General features: G+C 43.0%; 1 protein-coding gene across 3 annotated transcripts in view; it reads right to left on the bottom strand.

Annotated features, from left to right (window-relative positions):
• Positions 1 to 14,057: 14,057 nt before the first annotated feature.
• The window catches only part of FCHO2 (FCH and mu domain containing endocytic adaptor 2), a 116,552-nt gene continuing 102,648 nt past the window's right edge, over positions 14,058 to 27,961 (bottom strand). For all 3 annotated transcript variants that reach the window (XM_072745362.1, XM_072745361.1, XM_072745360.1), the window contains 4 exons: positions 21,009 to 21,208; positions 20,282 to 20,346; positions 16,844 to 17,008; positions 14,058 to 16,513 (listed from right to left, as the gene is read on the bottom strand). In XM_072745362.1, coding sequence (XP_072601463.1) covers positions 16,491 to 16,513; positions 16,844 to 17,008; positions 20,282 to 20,346; positions 21,009 to 21,208 — 453 coding nt within the window. In that variant the 3' untranslated portion in view covers positions 14,058 to 16,490. The remainder of the gene's footprint in view (positions 16,514 to 16,843; positions 17,009 to 20,281; positions 20,347 to 21,008; positions 21,209 to 27,961) is intronic.

The raw sequence follows: 27,961 nt of genomic DNA on the forward strand, positions 1-27,961 counted from the left end.
TTGATTCAGGTCCCCTGGAGTGGCATCTGTCTTTAGCCCAAAGGAGGGGACAATGGCTCATGACCGTAAGACATCTTCAGAGGAAATTAGGCTCCGGATTGTTATTTCCACAGGTGGGACAGCGTGACAGGCTGCTGCAGCAGCTCCGTGGAAGGAATTAGATAGAATCAGCACCTTATCTTTGTCACCTGTGCATTCATAGCTTCGTCATCATTGGTGACCTGTAGTTTTCATAGTCAGGAAAGGATCCTATCCTTTGTTAGAAAGAATTTGTGATAAAGGTGAGCAATTAAAATTAGGATAGTAGCAGGTGAATGTACTTTATGTGTATCTGTTGCACTTACGTGAGTTAGTTGCTCATGAAATGACGTGAGAACTAAAGAATGAATTAGGGGGGACGCCTGGGTGGCTCAGTAGTTGAGCGTCTGCCTTCAGCCCAGGGCGTGATCCTGGAGACCTGGGATCGAGTCCCACGTCGGGCTCCCTGCATGGAGCCTGCTTCTCCTCTGCCTGGGTCTCTGCTTCTCTCTGTGTGTCTCTCATGAATAAATAAAATGTTAAAAAAAAAAAAAAAGAGGAAGAAAAAAAAGAACTAATTAAGGAAACGATCTCTAGTGTGTGGTCCTGATGATGTAAAAGTTCCCTAGCAGCTGCTGCTGCTTGGAGGGAATGAATGTGCCAGGAAGATGCAAGGGTTTTCCAGACCTATAATTTAACTTTGACGATGTCGCGGGATTGATACTAACGTCTTAACTTACTGAGAAAAACCCAGTGGGGGTGAACCAGTGCGAGCTGGTTCAGTTCCTTATTTCACATCGACAGAAGTAGATCTTTCGAAGGTTTGATAAGGTGGAGGGCAGCCGTGCAGCCCTGCTAGGTTGGCAGCTGTTCACTCCACGGACACACCTTGTGGGCCTGCAAGGGCTTCTCAAATTACAGCAACTGCATTGCCGTTAATGCCCGAAACCATCGAAGGGACGGTGTTCCGTGGTGTGTGCGCCCCTGGGTGAGTCACAGTAGAAGTCCTGGTATCGCCGGAAGGCCAAGGAAGTGCTGTGTAGAGAGAGTTCTACTCACACCGACATAGTTGTACAACAGACTTTTGCCCGGAGGGGGCGGGGGTTGTCTGTGCTGAGCCGTGACGCGCGTAATGAGGCATCTCGTGAACGGTGGTGAGTACTTGCTCCTGTCGATCGGACCCGATGAAAATGTGCGGCCACACGGTGCACACCATGAAGCACGACAGAGGCAGATTTAGCAGGGGCGTCTCTGGTGAGCCCCTTAGCGTAAATAAGAAAAGAAAAGCTGAGTCTCCTAATGTGGTGATCATGCAACGTTGCTGCCATGGAGGGTTGCTGGTCGTCGAAATCCCTCTATTCCCATGGGGATGGCGGTCGTTGGAGCAGCTGGTGTAGATACTTGAGCATAACTTAAGTCCTTCCCTCCTGTGCACGCGTGGGGAGGATCATGAGTGACACAGCCCAGGAAGCGGATAGCCACTGCGGCTCAGACTATTCCTATATACCCAAGAGATTGGTGTTTTTCCCCCTAACTAATACACGAGGATATAAAAATGTATCCCAAAGCCAGGTAAGAAAGAAGACAGAAGCTTCCATGTGGCCAAGGCCTCCCAACAAGGTGGACGCTAAGTTGGACTGCTGCCCCGCTGCGGGACCAGAGGAAGCGGTGTTGAGATGGTGGGGTGTTGAGGATCCTGGCTATGGGGACTGTCCTGGGCGGTAGTGCGAGGTGGGCGGTTACTAGGATACGTCCAACAAATAGTGCTGTTTGCGGCTGAGATCTAGCCGGAGGTCCTACAGTGATCATTGGGGTAGAAAAGTCAATAGCGCCTAAAATTGGGTTCCCACCTGCTGCGTGGAGGAGGAAAAAGTGGGTTCGGTCAACGGAAGCTCCCATGGGAGCTGGATGGCCAGGAGAAAGGGGTCCGTGGCGTTTGTAGCAGTGGAAATGATGGGGGAAGACCTCCCAAACTTACGAATCGGTGCGGGGGGCGGGGATGCAAAATTGGGGCTCCGGGTACTAGTAGGACTAGCCTGTTTCAACCCTCCAGTTCTACTAGGTCTGACTCGGGGCCGGGGGTCACTAAGCATGTCCAGGCAGTCAACTGCATGCGCGGTAAATCTGGTCACCCCGGTGTCGCGCCAGGTTGACCTGGTTTGGGTAGAAAGGCTCCAGCCAGCACCTAAAGTCCAGCTGCAGTGCCAGTGACGACACTTTTCAGGTCTGTTGACAGTGATCAGTGGTTTGTGACCGTGGGTGAGACGCCGAGCAAGCCGCTGGCTGCCCACCCAAAGAGGTCGAGCCCTGTTCTGCGAAGCCCTAGGGAAGCGCAGGCGGGAACAGCAGCTGCTCGTGCAGTGGGGCTTCTCCCCGCAACACATGCGTATTTTGAACGTGAGGTTCATCCCCACCAGAGGATAGGACGCGTGGCTGGGCTCCAAACGGCTGATAGGAACAGTGCACCCCGGTTTCCGTCCATCGACGGATACGGTTTGGGTGACAGGACTCATGTCGTTGGGGCCAAAGCAAGGGCTGAGATAGGCGCAATGTGCCACTAACCTGTTAATGATGATATTGGGGGGTGACGGGTCTTGAACACCTGTAGTGATGGCCTCGGCCACGGTGTGGAGCGGTCCCCGAGGTCTGATGCCGGCCGGCCCGCGTGGGGTTGGACATAGCCCTGTACTTCTGACTCACATAGTGTGAGCAGGGCCGGGCTGTGCAGAGGGGACCTGATGGGACAGGTCAGTGCTAAATATGGTGAAGGAGAGGAATGGGCCCTCCAGCCAGCAAAGGGAACGTGTTCCAGGGCCTGTGGCTCCCTACACACTGTGTCCTGGAGCAGGGCGAGTGGCAGGGTGGACCGTGTCCTCCAGCAGCTCACAGGGGCTTGACATGAAGGGGCCGAGGCCTCCGGCCCTTCGGCGCTGGGAGAAGCAGGTGGAAGGCGGCCGGGACGCTCTGTCCGAGCTCAGCTCACGTGGGGCCGCGACCCCAAGGAAACACCAGTGGAGCCAGGGCCGCCCCCCCCCCCCCGTGCGGGTGAACTCTACAATGGGGTCGGGCCCAGGCCCAGCGCACCCAGGTCTGTGGACAGGTTCTTGGGGGGGTAGAGGACCCACAGCCAGACCTGCCCGTCTGGGTTTCAGGGGCTTGTACTGGCCGAGGTCCTTAGTCCCCGCGCTGTGCTGCTGAGGTCCGGGGCTTGGGGGCCGATTAACCCCCCGCTGCTCTGCGTTCCCATCTGTTACCCCCGTCTTCACTGGAGCGTCCATCTCGCTGACAAAAAGGAAGAGACAGGAGGTCCCCCCCCGGCCGGGCGCCGAGTCCCCGTTGGGAGGGGACCAATGCTGTGGCCTTGGCAACCAGGATGAGGGCTCATACTCACCAGGCCCCAGCCCGTCCTGCATCCCCCAGCACAGCCCTTAACACGCAGGCTCAGAAACAATTAAGGTTTGGGTTTTTTGGTTTTTTTTTTTAATTAATTTATTTATTCATGAGACACACACAGAGAGGCAGAGACACAGGCAGAGGGAGAAGCAGGCTCCCTGGGGGGACCCCAACTCGGGACTCGATCCTGGGACCCCGGGGTCACGCCCTGGGCTGAGGGCAGATGCTCAGCTGCTGAGCCCCCCAGGCTGCCCTGGTTTTTTTCTTTATGGTGAACTGTGGGCGATCGCCCGGCCCTGACATAAGCGTGTGCGGGGGATGCCCCGTCGGTGGCTCCGGCGCTAGGTGGCCACTCACTTTGCCACCAAGCCCCGTTGAGCGGCGTGGACGTTTCCACGCTGCTTCTCGTCCTGCCTGCGCCCCGTTCTCCCGGGAAGCTCGTGTCCTGCGTCTTCCGCTAACGCTCAGGAGTCATATTTAAATCCATGTTAGAGTTATTGTTTTTTTAGGTAAACTCAGAGTTTTGCTTTAACTCTGACTCTGTTCCAGCTGCTACCGGGCTCCTAAGGCGTCTCACTTGCACCTACAAACCTCATTATTTCGCTTAGACCGACAAGCTTGTTTTCAGAAACTGATGACGGACAGAAACGCCTCTGGTTTCAGGGTGTTTAACTTAAATTCCCCTGTGGGATTGTTGGAGTTAAATCATTAATGCCGCAGGTGTTGAGCCACGTTCATCATTCCCTTGCGGGACTTTCTCTACAGCACCAGTTAGAATTTCTTGCTCCTATACTTTTATTTGTAAATATTTTATTTGACTTATAAATATATATATTTTTTATATATATGCCAATATTTTTCCCTGGTTTTTTTTTTTTTTTGGTTTTGCATTCACATATTTAAAATTATTTTTTAAAGGTTTTATTATTTATTCACGTGACGCAGACAGAGGCAGAGACCCAGGCAGAGGGAGAAGCAGGCTCCACGCAGGGAGCCCGACGCGGGACTCGATCCCAGGACCCTGGGGTCACGCCCTGAGCTGAAGGCAGAAGCCCAACCGCTGAGCCTCCCAGGCGTCCCCCCAGGTTTTAGGTACGGCTGCTGCTAGGCCCGGCGGCCATGTGATGTGGGGCTGGAGAGCCCCGTCCCTTGCTGGCCGCGCCACTGCTTGTGGAGCACCCCCCCGCCCCAGGGTCTGCACCACGTCCCCTCTGCTGCACCTTCATCTCCGCAGCCTCCTGACGTCCAAGGTGCCACCGGCGACCCCTCGGCGCCCTTTACCTCCAGCACCCTCCTGTGCCCCTCCTGCGCCCCTCCTGCACCCTTCTGTGCCTGTGGCCACCGGCTTCTCCCTGTCCTTGGGGCTCTGTGTCTGGTGCTCATTTCATTGTTTCTGTCTCTTGGAATCCAGGTAGAAGTGAAATAATCCACTATTTGTCTTGCTCTCTGTCTTGCTTCTCGTAGTCCTACCCTCCAGGCTCATCATATTGTTCCAAATAACAAGATTTCACCCCCACCCCCCGCCCCTAACCCGAGCACTGCGCCCCACTCACCTCTCTGCAGGCCCGCGGCCTGCTCCCCATCCTGGCCCTCGGGAGCGGCCAGCACAGGGGCCTGTGTCTTTTCACATCGCGGCTCTCCTCATCCTCGGGGAAATATCCAGACGTGGAGTTACCGAGTCGAGTGGTGCTTCTATCTCAAGGGCTCTTCATTTATTTTTATTTTTTGGGAACCTCCACGTGGTCATCCGCAGCGGCTGCATGGGCCGCGCCCCCGCCAACAGTGATGAGGGTCCCCTTCTCTACATTCCCCCCACTGGGTCCCGTGGTTCTTCATCTGGCCGCTCCCACGAGCCCGGGTGGCCCCTCGTTGGGTCCCGACGGCGTCTCGGCGACCGCGGGGGACACAAGCACTGCCTCGTGTGTCAGCCGTGTGCACGTCTTCTTTAGGAAAAGCCCCACTTTCTCAGCAACACTCTGCCTTCTTGGCGTCAAGTGGAAAAGGCCCCGTAGCTGCTTTCGACGCGGAGTCCTTCGCGGCTGTGTCGCCGTCAGTGGCTCATCCCCGCTGCCCTCTTGCTGTGCAGACACTTCACTCTCACGCAGTGACTGTTGGGCACTTTGGCTTTGGCTCCTCTCCCCGGGGAAGCCCGTCGGGAGACTGCGGAGGCCGCGGGCAGGAGCTGGCCGTCCCGGAGGCTGCAAGGAGTTTAATGTGCTCGGGTCTTTAACCCGCTTGGAGCTTCCCCATCCGGGACAAGCAGGCAGCGGTCGCATCGCCCCGTGCGTGGCCGTGGGCCTTCCCCACACCTTCAGGGACGAGCCCATCTGTCCCCACCGCACGGTCCTGCCTCCCTTGCCGCAGACCAATTGGCCACACAGGCCCCGACCTATTTCTGGGTCCTGGGTTTCCATGTCGTTGGTCCTTTCTCTGTTTTTGTACCAACTCCGTACTGTTTTTGGTGACGACGGCTTTGTCGTGAAGCCTGGGGTTTCAACAGCACCAGCTTCGTCCTCCTTTCTCAAGATTGCTTGGGCTAGTGAGGTCGTTTGCCATCCCCTAAGAATTTGAGGTTTTTAAGGGGACACCTGGCTGGCTCCATCGGTAGCACATGTGACTCTTGATCTCGGGGTTATGAATTCAAGTCCCATGTTGGGTGCAGAGGTTACTTACTCAAAAAAATCTAAAACCAAAACAAAACAAAACCCCTCAAACTTTAGACATTTTTGTTGTTGTTGTTCTAATACACGGGAAAGTACTAGTGGCATTTTGATGGCGATCGCGTCGACTGCACACTGCTGTGGGTTGAACGGACATTTGAACCATATTCTTCTAACTCACGAGCATGTATATGTTTCCATTTGCTCGTGTCGTCATCTACTGGTCTCCTCGATGTCTGACAATCTTCAGAGCACAAGCCTTTTATCTCCGTGGTTGCATTTTACGCTGTTTGATGTAATTGTAAATGGGATTCGGTTTCCTGAATTCCCCTCTTTGTTATTTTCCTATTAGTGTATAGAAATGCAACTGATTTCTGTGTATTTTTGTATCCTACTACCTTGTTGAATTTTTTTTTAGTCCTGATAGGTTTTTTTGGTGGAGTGTTTAGGGTTTCCCATATTCCGTATCCTGTCATCTGCAACTGGTGAGTTTTCTTTCTTCCTTACCACTTTGGATGCCAGCTGGCTTCTCGGCCTTTTGCTAAGATCAAGTGCAGTACGAATTTGGGTGCCTTTCACTTCCTTTCCCTTGTGACTGCTGTGACTAGGGCTCGGAGCTCTCCGGTGAGGGTGTACATCCTTACCTCTTCCATGGTCTTGGCAGAAAGCTTTCCACTTTTCTCCCGCTGACCAGTGCTTCTACCATTTATGGCCTTTATTATATGAAGGATACTTGTTCTCTGCCCAGTTAGTTGAGTTTTTGTCATGAATGTGGCTGTTGAATTTAGTCAGGGGCTTCCTCCACATCTTTTGCGATGAGCATATGATTTTTAGTTCTCATTTTGCTCATGTGCTATATTGAGTTGATTTCGTGTCTGTTAAACCATCCTGTCATCCCTGGAGTAGAGCCTGCCTGATTGTCAGGAATGGTCATTGCAGTGGGTTGGTGAATGTGGTGTGCTGTATTTTGTTGAGGATTGTGGCATCTGTGTTCACAGATACCGGGTGTGATTTCCCTCTCTCTCTCTCTCTCTCTCTCTTTGCAATGTCCTTGTCTGGTTTTGGTATTAGAGTAATCCTAGCCTCCATAGGATGAATTTGAGACATTCCTTCCTCTTCAGTTCTTTGGGGTTTTTTTTTTGTTTTTGTTTTGATGTTTTTTAAAGATTTTATTTATTTATTTATTCATGAGAGACACAGAGAGAGAGGCAGAGACCCAGGCAGAGGGAGAAGCAGGCTCCATGCAAGGAGCCCGACGTGGGACTCGATCCCGGGACTCCAGGGTCATGCCCTGGGCCAAAGGCAGGTGCTAAACCGCTGAGCCACCCGGGCGTCCCCTCTTCAGTTCTTTGGAAGAGTTTGACAAGAACAAGTATCAACTCTACTTTATTGATAGAATTTAACTGTGAAGCTGTTTGGTCCTGGACTTCGGTTTACTGGGAGTTTTTTGATAAGTCATTTTATTTACTGGTTATCAGTCTGTTCAGATTCCTATTTCTTCTTGATTCAGTCTTGCAAGATTGTTTGTTGCTAGAAATTTATCCATGTCTTCTAAGGTGTCCAACCTGTTAGTAGACCTTTTTTTTTTGGAATGACTTAAAAAAAATATTTTGTATTTCTTTGGAGTTCATTGCAACTTCTCTCTAATTTCGGATACTACTTATCTGGGCCTTCTCTGTTTTTCTTAATCAGTCTGGGTAAAGGTTTTTTTTTTTTTTTTTTTTAATCTTTATTTAAGTAGTCTCTGTACCCAACAAGGGGCTTGAGCTCAGGATCCCAAGACTGAGAGTCCCACGCTCCTCTGACTGAAGCAGCCACGTGCCCTGAGGTTTATCATTTTTACCTTCCCCAAGAGTCAGCTCCTAGTCTTGCTGATCTTGTCTCCTTTTTTTTTTTTTTAAGAGTCTCCTTTTTATTTATTTCTACTCCGATCTTTATGATTTCTTTCCTTCTTCTAATTTGGGGCTTTGTTTTTTTTCTAGTTCCCTTAGTTATAAGGTCAGATGTTTACTTGAGGTTTTCCTTGTTTCTGGAGGTCACCCTGTATCGCTACAAATGTCCCTCTTAGAGCTGTTTTTGCTGCATCCCGAAGATTTTTGGACAATTGTTTTCTCATTGGTCTCCGGGTATATTTTTTTATTTCCTCTTTCTGATGTCTTGTTTGACATATTCGCTGTTTAGTAGCATGTGGATGTGGTTTATTTCTTAGAATTGGCTGCTGCTCCCATAGAGTCTTGCCCAGAGCCCCCCAGCCACCCCACTGTTGGGATGCTCCAGGCTTAGATTCCTTCATCCCCAGCCTGCTCGCCCCGGAGAACCCTGCCTTGTGACTGAGCCTCGGGTCCTGAATCTGCACACGGGCCCCTGGGTGCCACCCACACCTACTGCAGGTCGTGGCGTTGGGGAGGCGTTGGCGTCATTGGGCATCTCCGTCTGCCATGTCCGTCTGGCCTGCCCTTCTCCAGGCGGGCTGTCCCCTCTGCTGGGCGGAAGCTGTTGGGCAGCCGCTGGCCTTGGGGGGTTGCTCTCTGGCGTCAGGGAAGTGAGTTCGGGGCCGTCCGTGCTGCCCTCTGGGTCTCTAACTGGTGGGCTGAGGCTGTGGCCTGGGCTAGCTTCGGTTGCACACAGTCACTTAAGATGACGTCCGCTGGGTGTCCACTAGGAGCCCTAGGGAAGCCACACGGAGATCCACGCGAGCCCCCTTCCCACTCGGCTGGTCTCCTAGATGTTGTGCGGCCACGGCCACGGGGAGCGCCGTTCGCCTGGGCCTGGCTCTGAGGGCGGGCGAGCTGTGTGCCCGGCTTCTCGGCCCAACGCAGCGCAGCTCGATTCCTAATTCACTACTAGGTCCTCCTTTTGTTTTCAATTTCATATGTTTAGGTGCAATGAAATCTTCAAGTAGAAAAGGCAATCCTTTTTATTTCTACCCCATAAGCCACACTTCAACCTAATGCTTTCAGGTTTGCGGTGCTGCACTCGCTTTTTAGAGTTTGCAGGGTCGGTAAGGTTCCCTGGGGCTTGTCGCTGACGGACTGGGCTTCTCTAGGGCAATGTAGGCTCCATAGAAGGCCAATAAAATGCCAACCTGGTTAAGTTGGAGGTTATTCTTTCTGTACTTTAGTGAAGAATTCGGCTCTAATAATCATTTGGGTTTAGTGCTAAGCATAGCGGGGTATGTTGGAGTCTTAGCCATCACATAATTGGGAATGTTAAAGTCACTTTCATGGTTTACTTTTATTTCAGCTATGGCATTTTATAGCCTAATTAAAATTTAAGTTTCTGGCGAGAGGGGTGCCTGGTCGGCTCAGTTGATAGAGCGTATGACTCTTGATCTTGGGGTCTTGAGTTTGAGTCCCATGCTGGGTTAGGGAGCACTTAAAAACCTAGGGACGAAAAAAAAAAAAAAAAAACCTAGGGACGCCTGGGTGGCCCAGCGGTTGGGCGCCTGCCTTCAGCTCACTTTGTGGCCTCGGGATCCCGCCGGGATGGAGTCCTACGTGGGGCTCCCTGCATGGAGCCTGCTTCTCCCTCTGCCTGTGTCTCTGCCTCTCTCTCTCTGTGTCCCTCATGAATAAATAAAATAAAATCTTAAAAAAAAAAAACCTAAAATATTTTGGGGCACCTGGGTGGCTCAGTTGGCTAAGCAGCAGACTGATTTCTGCTCAGGTCAGGATCTCAGGCTTGTGGGAGGGAGCCTGCAGCTGACTGTATGCTCAGTGGTCAGCGTGAGCCTCTCCCTCTCCCTCCCCTCCTGCCCCGGCTCCCCCCACTCTCTCTCTTAATTTAATCTTTATTGTGAGGGTATCTTTAACATCACACCGAAAATTTCATTTATTTGGGGTTAATGGTAGGACTTCAGCAACTGGCTCAAAGCTCACCCGCCCTAGTAAGTTAATACAATTTAGACAAACTTAGGTTTATGGCTGTTTATCACTGCTGTTTGCCGTGAGGGTGTGTGTGGTTAAGCAAGGCATCATAAACTACTTTTTAGTTGGTGTCATTCCTGTTCCTTGCGATCATTAGTGCTCTAGAGGGATGTGGATACTTGCAGAATTTTATTAAGAATTAATAGAATAGGACCAAATGCATGTGTTTATGGAGTTAGTAGGCTTAGGCGTTTGCAGTCCCTGCTTTACTAGGCTGCACTAGTGAATTAGACCTGGGGATCACTGTCCACTGACACTCTGAATTAAACAGGTATGTTGATATTAAACTACTGGAAGGGGATCCCTGGGTGGTGCAGCAGTTTGGCGCCTGCCTTTGGCCCAGGGCGCGATCCTGGAGACCCGGGATCAAATCCCACGTCGGGCTCTCGGTGCATGGAGCCTGCTTCTCCCTCTGCCTGTGTCTCTGCGCCTCTCTCTCCCTCTGTGACTATCATAAATAAATAAAAATTAAAAAAAAAAATAAACTACTGGAGGTAAATTTTTCTGGCCCATAGACTTTAGAAGTTTGAAGTTTTCATTTAATTTTTTTTTTTAGATTTTATTTATTCATGAGAGATACACAGAGAGAGGCAGAGACACAGGCAGAGGGAGAAGCAGGCTCCATGCAGGGAGCCCAACGTGGGACTCGATCCTGTGTCTCTAGGATCACGCCCTGGGCCGAAGTCAGCGTTAAACTGCTGAGCCACCCGGGCTGCCCGAAGTTTTCATTTAATTAAGGATCTTGGCTAAAATATGTCTAATGTTTAATTTGTGATTTACATGTTTATTATAGGATGCGGGAAAGTAGGGTTATACGTTTTATTTCAACCTTGTTTTGGGGAGGTTGGCAAGATTGTTAATAAATACAGTTTGTCTTCGGTGGGGGAAGGGGTGTTTCCTCAATTTTTATTTGATAAACACCAGTATGTGTAAAATTCTCTATATCCTCAGAGCATGGACTAAATAATACCTTACGGTGGTTGAGAGAGTAAATAGTATTTAATACAATCTCAACTACAAGAGGGGGAGGAGTGGGTACTTCTAGGTAGGAAGGTCCTGAAGTAAGAGCCAGATGCCAGGTAGGGGTCATGTCCCCAAACCTTCATGTTATGGGCCCAGAGCAAGAAGAGGGGCACGTTTGTGAAGGGGTCACCGCTTTCTCAGTTTGGTGACTAAGGAAAGTGGTTGGTTCTGATACACGTGGGGAACTAGGGTTCACTTGACTTGATGGGGACGTGTGCCATCAGTAATATCCAACAGAAGATCGATCGTATCTCGTAGTTTACAAAAGAGAATTTTATGTATCAGGCAAATAACAGCTCTACTTTGTATCATGTATGATCACACGTACTTTGTATCACATATGATATCCTAATGTCTTAATGAGGGATGCCGTTTAATGCACAAAGCAGCGGATTAGTCTAGAATTCAACATGCACGTGACAGCGTTTCACTCCTCACTCGCAACTTCCAGGGAGGAGTTCAGAATTTCTGCTTTGGGTACTGATGGTACAGTTGGAACTTTTTTCTTGATGTCCTAGGGAAAGGTTTTTCTACTTTTCTGGTTTAGAAGACTGAAGTACTAGATCACGGAGACTGTTTATTTTAGAAGACTATTTTCCATTAAGCTGGTGAGCGGCCTAAGTACAAGAAAAACAAGACAAAGGCCTAGTAGGTGGCCAGCGATGAATGAGTGCTGAACGGGTCGTCGTCTGGTTGGTACTGACAGATCTGCTACTACCAGGCAGAAAAAGCCCTGGCTGAGGGGTCCTGATACACTTCACTGCTTTTATGTATGAAGTGTTGGGATATTGCTAGAACGAAGAGAGGAAAGATTAGAGTGAATGTGCTAAAAGATTAGAGCTGACTTATTGGGGGTGAAACAAGAAATAACAACAGGTTTCTAACCTTAAAAATGTCCTTAATTTTGCCGAAAGCTCCCCAGAAGGCAACCTTTCTCATGAAAGTAATAAATATTTCCTCTGTCCTTTCTCTGGATGATAACTTTTCTTAGAGATTAATTTGGTCTTTGGACCAAATTTTTTTTCTTTGGAAAAGAAATTGATCTTATAGTCACTTAGGTAAATCAGGGCACTTAGGATCCAAATTTTTTTTCTTTGGAAAAGAAATTGATCTTATAGTCACTTAGGTAAATCAGGGCACTTAGGTTTGAAGACACACACCCCCCTCCCCACCGACCGCCACCCCTGCGTAAAAGAGCAGAGATTCACCTCCATGTGGGAACAAGCAGTGCAAGACAAATGCAGTGACTACACTGCAGGACCCAGCAGGAGGCTCAGGCAGGGATAAAAGGAGGAAAGCCCTACTGCAGAAATCCTTGTGCACTGTTTACACTGACATCAAGTTTAATTTGAATTTGATTTCTAAAACTCTTTTTTGAAATAAAGTTTGGGGTACAAGTATAATTAATATCTACTGATGAGCACAGAGATGAAATTTAGACATGGGGATCCCTGGGTGGCCCAGCGGTTTAGCGCCGCCTTCGGCCCAGGACGTGATCCTGAGGTCCTGGAATCGAGTCCCACATTGGGCTCCCTCCATGGAGCCTGCCTCTCTCTGTCTCTCATGAATAAATAAATAAAATCTTGGGAACCCTAGGTGGCTCAGCAGTTTGGCGCCTGTCTTTGGTCCAGGGCGTGATCCTGGAGACCCAGGATCGAGTCCCACGTCAGGCTCCCCACATGGAGCCTGCTTCTCCCTCCTCCTGTGTCTCTGCCTCTCTCTCTCTGTCTCTCATGAATAAATAAATAAAACCTTAAAAAAAACAAACTTAGACATCAAACATTGTATGGAAAGTAAAAATCCCATCCCCCAGAGATTACAATGGGTCACGTATTTTTGTAAGACTTGCTATAGATGAATGCATTGTAAAAAGACTATATTGCCTTTTATTACCTAATAGTGGCATTATTTTCATATCAATGGCATTTTCATATCAATAACTGTAAATCTTCAAGATTGTTTTAATACTTACCTAGTATTTCACTATACGTGAGTAATCCATTTAACCAGTCCCCCCAGGTTTTTGTATTATGAACAACGTACCAATAAACATCTTTGCATATGCATCTTTGGTTATTTCCCTGATTATTTTGTTAGGATACAATCCCCAAAGTGGTGAATTACTAGTTTAAACCTTATACAGAAACTTTTTTAAAGGCTTTGGTTTCTCTTCCTTTTTTTTTTTTTTTTTAAATTCCGGTATAGTTACCATACAGTGTTAAAGGCTTTGGTTTCAAATTACCCTATACAAAGGTCATACTCCTAGACTCTTCCTAAAAATAAAAACGGATTTTCAAGTTGGCTCTGCCCATTGCTGAGTTTATCTTAAAAAAAATTTTTTTAAATTTGATTGAAATAATGCAAAGATTCAATTGGCAATAGGCTGTAAGGAAATACCCCTATACCAGCCAGGAATTCTGTGGCTGACCTATTGGCCAGCTCACCTTGGGCCACTGCCAGCCTCTTCTCTTTTGGCCATTTTCATTATAAAGGCTACTTGCTTACTCTGCTTCTCTTACACAATAATGGGCAATAAGATATAAGGACAAATGTGGTGGAAGCTTCTGGAAAAGTTTCTACTCTCCTAACAGGAAGGACAGATACACCAGGCACTGCTCCTTCTCCCAGCTTTCAGTGTAAACATACACTCGACCTGTGGCAGCCATATGGCAACCAGAGGAAAAGGCCAAGAAATCCCTGTTCTGACCCATACCGGCAACAGATAAAGAGTAGGATCTTAAATTGTGCTAAGACAACATTTCTAAGCAACTGGTCAGGAGCAGAGTCTTTGCTAAAGCTTAACATCATTTAAATATACATTGGAAAATATGCTTAGGTATATTTAAAAATCTCTTCTTAAGCCATTTCTCCATTTTAGGGTTATAGTGTAAATCAAGTTTTCCTATATAACCAATTAAAATTAACAGATCAATCTGTATGTCTGTGTAAATGGTTATACCAAGTTCAAAACCAATTACTCCTTACCTAGCTTGCCTTGTCCTATCAGTAGGGGTACAAAGACACATAAACCAACAGATAAATTATATATTACATGTTTATTAAGGAAAAACTTTTATGTAAAATTTACATTTTATGAAAAAATCAAAAATATTTACAAAATTGTGTAAGATAGATTTGCATTGTTCTAATTACAACTCAAAGTAGTAAATAACATTTCTTAAAAACTCACATTTGTTAGAGTTCTGTGTTTACAAATCTGGGTTAAAGAGGCAGCTACAGAGTTTATCACTATACATAAGCAAGAACCAGCTTGCTAAATACATCTCCCATTGAAAAATCTACTGGTCTTTTTTTACACCATTAGTGGATTTTTAAATGAAAAACAAAATCAATATAAACTCATATGGCTTCAAAATTGTAACCTGCACCTAATACAAATGTAGGTATCAACACTTGGTATGAAGACTGTGGTAATGAAGAAAGTGCAGAAGTTTAACCATTTCACTAATTTGTACATTTTCAGGTAATACTTGATTAAAAATAAACATGGTGAGTGTAATGGTGTCTGAAGTCCAAGAATAAAGTATTAACTGCCCATTTAAAAGCACTCCAATTGCAAAGCAGTTACATTTAAGATTCCAGTAAGGGAAAAAAAAAAAAAAAAAAAAGATTCCAGTAAGGGACTGTAATTGGCATTTAAAAGAGCACAAGAGTTAGAAATTCTCATTTCACTCACTATTTAGTAAAGATGAACATTTCAGTGTATTGTCTTAATGTGTTGCTTTAGTCAAATCTAAATTTAGAATTGGGCTAACACTGAATATATTTAAAAAGCACGTACTGTGTTATATGTATTGCTAATAAGTAGATTTTCTGCTGCATTTAGTAGAGCAAGACGTTACATAAATGTCTAGTAATAGGGGTTTTATGTTCTGTGAAGCTTAACAGAATAATTAGTGGTTTTATATAAATTATCATATATAACACAATTTATCACTTCTATGTAAAATGCAGGACACTGGCATTTATCCTTATAAATAAAATTCCATTTTTAATTATGAAACTGTCCAAAATATTTTAAGTCCTTCAATTAGGATTTGCTATAAAGTTAGGGTTTTTTTACTATTTAATATTAGTAGTTCAAGAAATGCTTAGCCCAATCCATCACTTCAGATAATCTCCCCATTTCTAGCAGGTGGCAATTAAATAATTGGTAACTTTTCCAATCGTTGAAATAAAAACAACTGGCAGTACGTCTCCAATGCCAATTATATTGCTTAAATGTGTTCCTCACAAAACACAAAACTCATGCTTCTGACACATTCATTCAGTGTATATAAATTTCCAAAGATGAACAGAAAGAAGGGAAGGGCCAAGCGGAGAAATAAACTAGCAGTTACCAATTGAGGAGGAGGTTTTCAATGTTTGTTTTACGATTTACATACTTAGGTGGAACAAGTGAAGGTCAACTGTTTTCCCCCTGTAAACATAGGCCATTAGGTGTATTTCTCTTTCTAGTGGCTACAGTGTATCACTAAAGAAGTGAGCCAGGGTTTTGAAGTACAAATTATCCTTGAGTTACTCTGAATTCCCTTCCCAACTGAGGCCAAAGGTATTTACAGAAATGGCTATTATCTTGTAAAAATGTTTGACCACCCTAGGATGAAGAGAAGATCCAGACTGTGAGGGGACAACAGTGAGGCACATTAATGAACACAGACTGGACAGGCACATTTCTGGCTTTTGTTATTGTTTTAAAAGGCACACATTCTGTAATCCATATAAAAATAAATTAAATCTACAGCATTAATTCTTAAAAACAATCACAAATTCTATAAAGTTAACTAACTGCAGAAGTAAATTTCTCTGTCTTTTGCAAGCTTATTTTAAAACACATTGCACTTGAGAATTAGAAAAATCATACAAAACACCATTTACACTTTAATAATGTTTATATGAGAATCAAATTATACATTGTTTTGCGCACACCTTGGGACTCTGGTCTGATTACTTTATGGCACATAACTCAATTTGATTGAGTATTCTAAATTAACATTATCCAAAACTTAGAATTCGTGTTGTGTGTGTCTCTGTTCAATATTAAACTTAGGAAATTTCAAGGCTATCTCTGACTCTAAAAATTTATGGAAAGCTGAATTATTTTGTGCTTGCTCTCCTGAAATTTTAGGCCTGATAATACACTATAACTCAACATAGACACTAAAAGTAATGTAAAATTTCAGCCTAAGAAAACTTCATTATACTGAGAATTTCAGCAAATGTGCTTCCAGAACATGGCAGTTGATCATTAACAGTGTTGAAAAATCATTTCAGTGCTATTGCTTTTGATGACTCACTTCAAAAGTGCAATTTAATGTTTGTAATTAACATTCTCAAATATGTGTAAGTTCAAAGACATAATACAAGCTAAAATAGTGTTGGAAAGAATAGACAACACAGGAGGGCAGGCCTGTACTTCTCTCTCAAGCCAACCAGTTTCCCAGGTCCATCAATAATCTGCCAGGTATCGTCCTGAAAAACACCAAGCAGACCCTTGCGATTACACTTTCAAATGAACTCAAAGGAAGACATTTTCACTGTGAGGACAGATACACAACCCCAGTTCCCACCTGCTGTTTATAATACACCGCATCCGATCCCAGGTGTCCAGCTATACGGACCATTATTACTCTCTCCAAGGTGTGTCTCTATCTGGCATTTTGGTACAAAGGTCAAAGAAGAAATTTTCCATGACTTTAGATTATAAACTGCTTGACAGTTTAATAAACAGTTGCTTAGTAACTTACTGTCGAATAGAAATGTTTCCCAGGTAATATACAAACTTAAAATCTCCCAACTTACCAGTGGCAAACCGCTTCTTCACTAAGGAAAGCCTATAGCCAGTGCCTACTAGTTCAATATCTACTCCTGAGAGGGTATTCCCCTCGCTAAGGAATTGCACGGCAAGTGTTGTGGGTTTACTAGGTCCTTCCGAAAGATCAAATTTTGCTCTGAGGGACCCAGAACCTACAAGGCAAAGAATGCAGAACTTTAAACAGGGCAACATAAATTCACACACACAAAAAAACCAACAAATGAATAAGATAAACTATGTCCTATGTCAAATTCATAAAATGTATACAGTAAACAAATCATTGTCCTGTTTCCAAATCAGACTTTATTCAATAGTAAACACCCCTGTAGTTGTGTATGGAGCTTCACCGTGCTACAGACACATGCTGAAGTAAGTCAAAAGAGAAAAAGGAAGTCAATGAGGATAGTTCAGAGGGAGGCCTGAGGAGCAGGAGCAGGAAATGACAGCCAACTGCCATATTACGGGGCTGGGAGAGGGAAAGAGGGAGAGACAGCAAGGACTGGGAAAGCGCTATCAAAACGGAACATACAACTGTTCATCAGCTGCTTGTTGCCAGTAGAGCTTCTGGTCAACAATAGACTCTTCTGAACTAAGTTTTGGGGTGGGGGGGAATTCAAAGAGTTCTTTGTGGATTTATGACTATACGGGGTGGGGTGTGGAGGGTTCAGCACTCCTAACCCCTGCATTGGTTAAGGGTCAAACTAGATAGTTCTGAGATGCTTTCTTTAAAACAAAAAACAAAACAAAACAAAACAAAAAAACAAAACACACACACACACACACAAAAAACACTTATTCAACATACCTCAGTCTAATAGTATGCCAGAAACTGTAAACCACATAATTATGATGAATATGATAAATGCTATAAAAAGCTCTCAAGAACTATGAGCAAAAAAGCACAAAAAATGATGGTGAAGAGGACAATGCGAATTGCAGGCAGAGGTCACTATAGGGACAGGGAGGGGAGACCTGAGAGCACAATGCCGTTAAGGGACCTGCATACATAACAGAAGAGCCAGAGAACAGGATATGAGTGTGCAAAAGACTAGGGAGGTAGGAAAGAACAAGTCCCAAAGCTCGTTATAAGCCATGATAAGAAATAAGTAACACTAAAGATAAGGAAGACAAAACAATTTCAGGTTAGTATCTCAAAAGGGGAAAGACGTACAAGATACAAGGCAGGGAAACCAACTGAGTCACTAAAATACTGCAGGACTCTGAGTGACAGCTTATTAAACAAAGGATCTCAACTAGGCTGAGGGAAGGGAGAGGAGTGAACGCATTTGGAAGGTATTTCAGAGTTGGAATCAAGAAAGGGGAAAGGAGGGGGAGTCTAGAGTGTGCCCAGGCTTCTGGTCAAGGAGAACAGGTGCAACTGCTGGTAGCTGGAGCGACATTCCTGGATTCCCTACACAGAGGCTCCCAGCACAGAGGGAAGTCTGGAGGACGAGAACGGTCCCGCCGCTCTGTCCGCCGCATGGGCCTGATGGCACAGAGCGGCTTGGGGTGTGCTGCTGCCTGCCTGCTAACGCCTTAAGCCCGCCGTACACTTGCACAGAATTGACCTATCAAGAGAACTGTAGAAGTTCTACAGCAGGCCAAGAGCAGCCACCTTGGCAATCTTTAAGCTGGAGAATTACTTCCTGTCCCTCTTCTGGGCCTAGAGCCAGAATAGAAACATATTCCTACTTTACAGTATTCTAATTGGGGTATTTCTTTCTAAAGGCTGACTAACCCAATAGAAGCACATTTAACACATTTTTCCGTTTCCTCACACACTCTGATACCTGGAGAGCCGGGGGAAACTATTAAAATATCTGGTTAGAAAATTTGTATCTGGGCAGCCCAGGTGGCTCAGCAGTTTAGCACCACCTTTGGCCCAGGGTGTGACCCCAGGGTCCCAGGATCGAGTCCCACGTCCGGCTCCCTGCATGGAGCCTGCTTCTCCCTCTGCCTGTGCGTCTGCCTCTCTGTGTGTCTCTCATGAATAAATAAATAAATCTTTGAAAAAAAATTTGTATCTTATTTTTGAGGAACAATTTCTTTTGTTAGTACTTAAAATAGTATAGTTTCATTAAATAGGGGAAAACTGTATGTCCTTTCTTGCCTGCTAATTCGTTGTAAGCCCTCAATTCAAACAGGATTTCTGGTTTACTTCTAGTTTTAACTAGGAATTTCAAATTTGTCCTCCCAGAAGCCACACAACTTGACTAAAAGCACCATTACACCTGAAAATAGGCAACTTTCAAGTACCAAACAAAAAAGGAGGAACCATAGACCAGCTTGGTTATTTCACCAAATAGGTGGTTCTCTAGTAAAAGTCTGATTCAGCATGGCATGTATAAATAAACAGCCACTATGGATATGTTCCTCGTCCTTGATACAGAAATAAGTGAGAAAAACTGGTATGATTTTTTTTATCACATTATGCTTAAAACGTTCAAAGAGAAAAAGCTAAGCAAAACTGGAAAAGCTAAAACAAAACAAAACAAAACAAAACAAAACAACTACTTAAGAAAATTTACTGAAGGTTAATCAGGCATTCAAAAGACAGCAGGAGAATTCTTTGATTAAGAGAAAATGATAATTAGAGACCTGATGGTCCTGGAAATTATATTTTAAATTGATCAGGGAAGACACTAGTGAGCAGCTAGCATAGACTTCTCCTTTGCATTATGAACACAGACGCAGATTTGGTGGGAGTAGGCAATTAACTTGTTTCTCCTTAAAATGAAAAGCAGAGAAGTAAAAGTTGTTGATGGTTAGTTTTACTAAAGTGATATGACTAGGACAAGTTCTCTTAGGAAGGGGGGGTAGGCAAAGAAAGGGGGTTTTTAAAGCCTGGAAGCTACTACAGGATTTCTGGGAGGCCAGAAGGACGGTAATAACAGAAAAAGCTAAAGGGTGTGTTAAATGAATTTTATTTTATTTTATTTTAAGATTTTATTTATTTATTCATGAGAGACAGAGAGAGAGAAAGAGGCAGAGACACAGGCAGAGGGAGAAGCAGGCTCCATGCAGGGAGCCGGATGTGGGACTTGATCCCGGGTCTCCAGGATCACGCCCTGGGCTGAAGGCGGCGCTAAACTGCTGAGCCACCCGGGCTGCCCAGGAATTTTAATTAGTTATCAGGTTGCTCAGCTGGATAGTTCTACTTCAAAATACATAAGCATCTACACACTATTTATAAAGTTCCAGCAAACCAAATGATTTTCTTAAAGAGCAAGCATATTCAACCTAGAGGGGAAAAAATGCATTCTGATCTCAACAGGTCCACTCTTACTTAAGGTATTAACTTCCACCTAGTGGTCAATTCTAGAACTGAAGGCATGAAAATCCAAGAGAACGCTTTCCATAAAAATGCCTACAAATCCATTTTCAAGGACACTGCATTACAAACAAAAAAGCATATGCGTGCTTACCTCCATTTTCTGATTTTTCTGAAATACCAGACAGTTTCCAAAAGGCTTTCATTTGTTCTGCATTCCTAGAAGAACAAAGTGTCTAATATAGTTCCTTATAAATGGATGGGCAAACCTTTTACATATTTCACCAGAACTACATGGCTAAATTTACTTTCAGTATCACCTGGTTAAGATGTATTTATGATATAATAGAATGCTACATCTTAATTAATGGAAATTTACTAAATTACATAACCTGGTCAAAGAAAACTGTATAGGTGGTTGAGTACCTTCATTACTAAAAGAGAACAAAATTTTATTAAAGAGTGAAGCAAATAGGAAGAGTGTTAGAATCTCCACTCATCATTAATAATGGGAACAAAAGAGGAAGAGACAAGAGTTACTAAGACAAGTATTCTTAAAGATTTGCTAGATGCTATATTTAACCCTGCAAAAGAGTTATCTTTATTTAAGAAGAAGTTTAACAGAGGCCACTTTGCCTCAGGGTGAGGTTGTACTGAATTATTCAAGTCTGGGTGGTGACAGCAAACCTACATTTTGGATTGAGGCTACTGTGATTTGACTAATAGGATAAACAGCGTCTTTCATACATACCATGGCCATGGTTTCCATGGTAAAATGCACTATATCTTTTCAAATTTACAAGACAACTTTGAGAACTTAGGTTCTAAAAGTTGGGACTTGAAGCAAAAATTTAGCAAGAATTCAGAAACTGAAAATTTACCATAGAGCAGGGGGAAGGGACTGCATGTTGGTGACTCCTCCATCCACTGGTACCACCACCTGTATGTTGGAAAGCACACTGGGTGCCACCATAGCTTCTGGGTTATACTTGTAATCCACTCTAAGATCTGTGGTGCCAGCACTACATTTCCAGTATGTTGCAAGGTTTAGAGGAGTGGACTGAATGCCATTTGATGATACCTTTAAAGAGAAAAAAAAAAGTGATTTTTTTTTTTTTTTTTTGCCCAAAAAGTGAACAAGTCATGCTAACAATGTGTACATGAACACAAGAGGTCTTGGAATCAAAAATAATGATGGCAATATTGCTAGGCAAAATAAAGCAAGCTCAGCTCAAAGAAGTAAGAATCACTCTCAAAGTGTGGGTCTAGGACTACTAGGTCATAATGTCCGAGACACTTGCGTAAAATACACATTGTTGTAGGTTCAAATGCAGAAAATCTGACTCAGCAGGTTAGGTGAAGATCCAGAAATAAGTATATTATCAGGTGATTCTCATTTATGCATGTAACTTGTGAGTACCTCTCAACATCCAACACAGAACTAGATTCCTTATGAACTAAAAGAATTCAAATTAAAAAAAAAAATCATCCTGTAATACTGCAAGCCTAGAAATAGAATACTTCCAACTTCCAGGGTTCAATATTAATCACCTGACCCATAGTAAATGGTGCAATTCTTTACCATTCTTCAGTTCTTTGCTCAAGTAACTCCTTTTTAATGAAACCTACCCTGATCACCCTGTCTAAATTTACACATTTTCATTCTTCCTTATTCTGCACTTTGCCCTTTCTTGATTACAAGTTACTATCTACGTACTATATATATATACTGTCTCTCATGCTATTCCTGGTAAATAGCAAGCACTAAATAATAAAAAAGTACACAAGAATAATGAGTACTTGGTATAAACTTTGAGCCTAGTTAAGTGGCAGTACTTTTTAAAGTGTTTCCTAGAAACACAAGCCGTTTTAATACAATTACTCTATTAAAAAATCAGATAGTATGGGGGCGCCTGAGTGGCTCAGTGGGTTAAGCCTCTGCTCAGGTCACGACCCCAGGGATCGAGCCCCGAGTTGTGCTCCCTGCTCAACGGGGCGCCTGCTTCTCCCTCTCCCTCTGTCCCACCCCCTCACTCCACTTGTGCACACGTTCTCTTTCTCAAATAAATAAATCTTTTAAAAACTCAGGTAGTAGAGAAGTATATGAAATAAGTGTATTAATAAGAAAGTATACAGTAAGTATAAGAAATATACTTGACATTCTTACTCCCAGTTGTTAACACTGTGGGACACAGCCTTACCCACCTTGCAGGCATGCACACACGGATCTCACTCTTTTTAACGACTGTAGGAATTCATTTAATGAATCTCTTCTGGGGATGCGTACCGCAGTGCTCTGTGTACAGTGCTGCAGTGAGTACCCTTTGTACCTTATCTTCTTTTTTTGCCCGTTTGTGTGATACTTGAAGAACTGCTTTCTTGAGGTGGAATTGTGGAATTAAAGGTACAACTACTTAGGGGCACCTGGGTGGCAAAGTAAGTTAGGTGTTGGACTCTTGGTTTCAGCTCAGGTCGTGACCTCACGGTCTTGAGAGCCAGTCCTGTGTTGGGCTCTGTGCTCAGGGCACAGTCGGCTTGAGATTTTCTCTTCCTTTCCCTCTGCCCCTCCTGCTTGTGTGCTCGTGTTCTCTCTCTCTAATAAAGAAGTTTTAAAGATTCAACTATTCAGCAATCTGACAATCTAACAGAACTGCTTTCTAATCAGCTTGATTAACTTGTATACCTACTAACAAGCAATCACACCTCTCTTAATAGAGCAATCTTGCCCATTTTTGTCAGTTAATGGGCTAAGACTGATATCCCACTGTTGTCTTAATATTCATTGCTCTGATTACTACTGCTATGGATGGAACATCTTCCATAATTTACCTATCTTTTGAGTTAATCACCTTTTACTTTATAATTTATAAGGTTTGCAGTAGTTCTTTCAGTCTATTTTATATATTATGAATACTCTTCCCTCAAATTAAATACAGATTAAGAATTTAACAAAAAGAGTTTATATTTTGCTGTGAACCTGAAATTTATTTATTGTTGTCAAAGATCTCACTCTCTTATTTCATGGCACTTAGGTCTTGATATTTCAAGATCAAAATATGTAAAATATAGATAATTTATACACACACCTGCACATATACCAAAAGACATATTTAAGTGATTTATTTTAATAACTTTATGGTTTCATCTGTTACTATTATTATACGGTTGATACATGCAGACTGAATTTTGGCTAAGGTAGGAGTTAGGGAGTCAGCAAATTTTTCCCTAAATCTCCAGCTTGATGCTCCAGTACCATTTACTGAAAAATTCACTATGTCCTCATTGCCTCGAAATGCTAATTTGTCAAATAATTAGTTTTTGATTTATTCTTAGACCCATTTCTGGATATACTGTTCCTTTGATCTGGCCATCTATTCTGCTAGTTCCAAACTACTGTAAATACCCTTACAAAAAGTTTTACCATTAAAACTCAAACATTACTCCACATTACCATTTAAAACATTTAACTGATTACTCCACGTTTTTTCTCCCAGAGAATTTGAAAATGCTGTCAGGAAGTCCTGGGTGGCCCAGTGGTTTAGCACCACCTTCAGCCCAGGGCCTGATCCTGGAGACCCAGAATCGAGTCCCACATCAGGCTCCCTGCATGGAGCCTGCTTCTTTCTCCCTCTGCCTGTGTCTCTGTGTCTCTCATGAATAAATAAATAAAATCTTAAAAAAAAAAAAACAAAATGACTGTCAAGCTTCCAAACACCAATACATACACACTTCTACTGGGTTTTGGATGAGAATTACATTAAATTTATAAATTAATCCAGAAACATCTAAGCTTTTTACAACTGGACTCTTCAGATGAACAGAGTATTCTTTATAATTCAACTCAGTAGAGATTGTGTTAGGTTTCTTCCTAATTAGTTTTTACTGTTGTGTGTTCACTGTGGCTACAGCAAAGGATGGTGTTAACATTTTTTTTAAAGAATTTTTATTGTGGAATACTAACATGAATTGCCAGTGGACAACATAAAGACTCAATATTTGTGTATACACCACAAAATAATCACAGCAATTATTTTTTCCTAGGATGATTAAGATCTACTCTTGGGCAGCCTGGGTGACTCATCGGTTTAAGTGCCACCTTCAGCCTGGGGCCTGATCCTGGAGACCTGGGATCAATTCCCAGGTCAGGCTCCCTGCATGGAGCCTGCTTCTCCCTCGACCTGTGTCTCTGTGTCTCTCATGAATAAATAAAATCTTAAAAAAAAAAAAAAAAAACTACTCTCATAGCAGCTTTGAAATATGCAATACAGTTTTACTGGCCTTGGTCAGGACACTGTATTTTCCATCTGTATGACTTATTTTATAACTGGAAGTTTGTACTTGTGAATCTCTTCACCCATTTTGCCTACCTCCCCACCCTCATCCAAACCCTCTATCTGGCAGCCAACAATCTGTTCTCTGTCATCTCTGAGCTTGGCTTTTTTTTTAAGTTCCCTATATAAGTGGGATTATATGGTATTTGTCTTTGTTGGTCGGACTTACTTCACTTAGCATAACGCCCTCAAGGTCCACCCATGACGCTGCAACTGGCAAGATTTCATTCTTTATTATGACCAAGTCACATTCCACTGTATATATATATACCACATCTTATTTATGCTTTTGTCTATTGGTGGACACTTGGGTTCCCTCCATATCTAGACTACTGTAAATAATGTTGCAGTAAACATGGGAGTGAAAATAAACTTAGGAGTTAGTGTTTTTATTTTCTTTAGACAGATATGTAGAAGTCCAACTGCTAAATCATATGGTAGTTCTTTTTGAATTTTTTTTTAAAAACTCCATACTGTTTTCCATCGTGGCTGCACTAATGTACATCCCCACCAACAGTACATAAAAATTCCTTTTTCTCCATATCCTCTCCAAAACTTGTAAATTCTTGTCATTTTGATAATAGCAATTCTAACACATGTGAAGGGATACCTCATTGTGGTTTTGACTTGCATTTTCTTGACTAGTGATGTTGACCATCTTTTACGTATCTGCTGGCCATCTGTGTTTTCTTTGGAAAAATGTCTATGCAAACCTTCTATCCAATTTATATCAGATCGTTGGCTATTGAGTTGTATGAATTCTTTATATATTTTAAATGTTAACCCCTATCAGGTTGATTTGTAAATACCTGCTTCCATTATGTAGGTTGCCTTTAACTTTTTCTGATCATTTCCTTTGTTGTGCAGAAGCTTTCTAACTTGAGATACTGTCACTTACTTTTCCTCTTATTGCCTTTGCTGTTGTGAGTCTGACCCAAAAAATCACTGCCAAGGCCACTGTCAAGGAACTTAGCTACTTTTTTATTCTTCTAGGAGTTTTATGGCTCCAGATCTTAAAGTACATTTTGAGTTTGAGTATGGCGTAAGACAGGGGTCTAGTAGCTGTCCAATTTTCCTGGCACACTTATTGCAGAGCTATCCTTTCCCCATAGTATATTCTTGGCTCCTTTGTTGCAAATTAATTGAACATGTATGCACTGATTCATTTCTGGACTCTATTCAGTTCTATTGATCTATGTGTCTATTTTTGTGACCACATCATACTGTTTTGACTAGTAGAGTTTTGCAATACAGTTTGAAATCCAGGAGGGTGATACCTCCAGCTTTGTTCTTTTTTTTCTCAAGATTTCTTTAGCTATTCAGGATCTTTTGTGGTTCCACACAAATTTTAGTACTGTCTGTTCTATTTCTGTGAAAAATGGCTTTGGAACTTCAGGGACTGCACTGAATCTCTAGATAGCTCTAGGTATTTTGGATATTTTAACAATATTAATTCTTCAATCCATGAGCATGTAATATCTTTCCATTTATTTGTGTCATCTTCAAATTCTTTCATCATTGTCTTACAGTTTTCAGTGTAAAGGTCTTTCACCTCGGTTAAATTTATTACTATGCATTTCATTCTTTTGATGTATCTGTAAATACATTGTCTTCATTTTTGTACAGCAGTAACAAACAAGGCTTTTGGATATGGATTTTATATCCTGCAACTCTACTGACTTTGTTTATTCTCAGGTTTTTTTGGTGGAATCTTCGGGGTTTTCTATTTATCACACCATCTGTAGTGACAATTTTACTTCTTCTTTTCCGATTCGGAAATGTTTTCTTTTTTCTTGCCTAGGCTCTGGCTAGGACTTAAAATACTATGTTGAATTAAAGTGGTGGCAGTAGGCATCCTTTTCTTATTTCTGATCTTGAGTATGATGTTACTTTGGGTTTGCCATATATGGCCTTTATTCTCCTGAGATACATTTCCTCTGTATTCAGTTTGTTTGGAGTTATCATAAATGGATGTTGAATTCTGTCAGATGGTTTTTGCATCTACTGAGATCACATAATTTTTACACTTCATTTTGTTAGTGGTGTACCATGTTGATTTGTGGAAGTTAAACCATCATCCTTATACCTCTAGAATAAATCCCACTTGATTGTAGTTTAGTCCTAAATTTTTGGCAAAATTAGCCTATAATTTTCTTTTCTTGTGATGTCCCTGTCTGGCTTTGGTTTCAATGCTGGCTTCATAAAATGGAACAGCTGCCTTTTCTTTTTTTTGCGGGGGGGGGGGGGGGGGTGGACAGTTAGGGAAGGACTGGTATTAATTCTTCTTTGAATGTTTGGTAGAATTCACCAGTGGGGCAGTATAATCCTGGACTTTTGGTGCCAGAGGTTTTTGATTACTGATATAGTGTCTTTACTAGAAACTGGTTTGTTCAGTTTTCTATTTCATCAGGATCTAGCTTTAGAAGGCTGTATGTTTCTAAAAATTTATCTATTGCTTCCAGGTTGTCCAACTTCTTGGCATAAAATTGTTGATGGTGATCTCTCATGACCCTTTATATTTCTGTGGTATCAGCTGTAAGGTCTCTTCTTTTATTTCTGATTTTGAGCCCACTTTCCTTTCTGGTGAGTCAAACTAAAAGTTTATCCATTTTGTTTATCTTTTAAAAGAACCAGCTTAGTTTTTTCTGCTGTATTTTAAATCTGTATTTCATTTCTGCTCTTGTTACTTCTGTTGTCCCAACAACTTTGGGCTTCATTTTCTAGTTCTCTGAGGTGTAAAGTTAGAGATTTTTTGTTTCTCAGGTAGGCATTTATTGATAGGAACTTCCTTCTTAGAACTGCTTTGGCTGCATTTCAATAAATTTTTGTATTGTATTTCCATTTTCATTGGTCTCAAGAGAAGTTGTAATTTCTATTTTGATTTATTCATCGACCCAATGGTTGTTCCAAAGCATATTGTTTAAACTCTATGTATTTGTGAATTTTCCAGTCTTCTTCCTGTAATTGATTTCTAGTTTCATATCATTATGGTCAGAAAAGATGCTTGATATGACTTCAGTCTTTTAAAATTTATTGACTTGTTTGTGGTGTAACATATGATCTACCCTGGAGAATGTTCCATGTGCACTTGAGAAAAACGTATATTCTGGCTTTTGGATGGAATGTTCTATATATAGCTTTTAAGTCTATCTGGCCTAACCTATCTTTTAAGAACAGTGTTTCCTTACTAATAATTTGTCTAGTTAATTTTCCCCATTCTCACTGGGGTGAGGTGGGATCTCATTGTGGTTTTGATTTGTATTTCCCTGATGGCAAGTGACACGGAACATTTTCTCATGTGCTTGTTGGCCATGTCTATGTCTTCCTCTATGAGATTTCTGTTCATGTCTTTGGCCCATTTCATGATTGGATTGTTTCTTTGCTGTTGAGTTTGATAAGTTCTTTAAAGATCTTGGATACCAGCCCTTTATCTGACAGGTCATTTGCAAATATCTTCTTCCATCTGTAGGTTGTCTTGTAGTTTTGTTGACGGTTTCTTTTGC

The sequence above is a fragment of the Vulpes vulpes genome, unplaced genomic scaffold (assembly GCF_048418805.1).
Source record: "Vulpes vulpes isolate BD-2025 unplaced genomic scaffold, VulVul3 u000000652, whole genome shotgun sequence".
Lineage (NCBI taxonomy): Eukaryota > Metazoa > Chordata > Mammalia > Carnivora > Canidae > Vulpes > Vulpes vulpes.